This window comes from Apaloderma vittatum, unplaced genomic scaffold, assembly GCF_000703405.1.
Source record: "Apaloderma vittatum isolate BGI_N311 unplaced genomic scaffold, ASM70340v1 Scaffold41880, whole genome shotgun sequence".
Classification (NCBI taxonomy): domain Eukaryota; kingdom Metazoa; phylum Chordata; class Aves; order Trogoniformes; family Trogonidae; genus Apaloderma; species Apaloderma vittatum.
This window is the reverse complement of record NW_009697007.1, coordinates 1-472: the sequence shown is the minus strand read 5'-3', so window position 1 is coordinate 472 and position 472 is coordinate 1. Positions and strand designations below refer to the sequence as shown.

General features: G+C 61.7%; 1 protein-coding gene across 1 annotated transcript; it reads left to right on the top strand.

The window, feature by feature from the left end:
- Positions 1–4: 4 nt before the first annotated feature.
- CRYBB2 (crystallin, beta B2) lies at positions 5–466 on the top strand (the record flags this gene model as incomplete). The annotated part of the gene is made up of 1 exon (XM_009876782.1): positions 5–466. A coding segment is annotated over one exon (462 nt), but the record flags the coding sequence as incomplete, so codon positions are not given.
- Between the last annotated feature and the right edge of the window lie 6 nt (positions 467–472).

Here is a 472-nt window from a genome sequence, read left to right as displayed (position 1 = left end):
GGTGTACGAGCGTGCCGACTTCGAAGGGCTGAGTCGGGAGTTCACCTGTGACGTGCCTGACCTGCACGAGCTGGATTTTGGGGATTGCATTGCCTCCCTGAAGGTGGTGGGGCAGCCCTGGATTGCCTACACAGACCCCAAGTATGAGGGGGAGCCACATGTTTTTGAGGAGGGTGAGTACCCCTCTGTGGAGCGTCCCAACAGCTTTTCAGCGCTACGCCTCGTGCTCCATGACCTGGGGGACCCCCAGATCACCCTCTACGAGCGCCCCAACTTCAAAGGTGCCTGCAAGGTGGTGACGGAGGAGACCAACTTGGCATACGGGTACTTCAATGACCGGGTGGCCTCCCATGTGGTGCAGCGAGGCGTCTGGCTACTCTACCAGCACCCCGGCCGGGGTGGTTGGCACTGCCTGGCGTGGCCTGGCGAGCGTCTGGCAGACTACAAACCCGAGCTGAACTTCCAGGCTCGG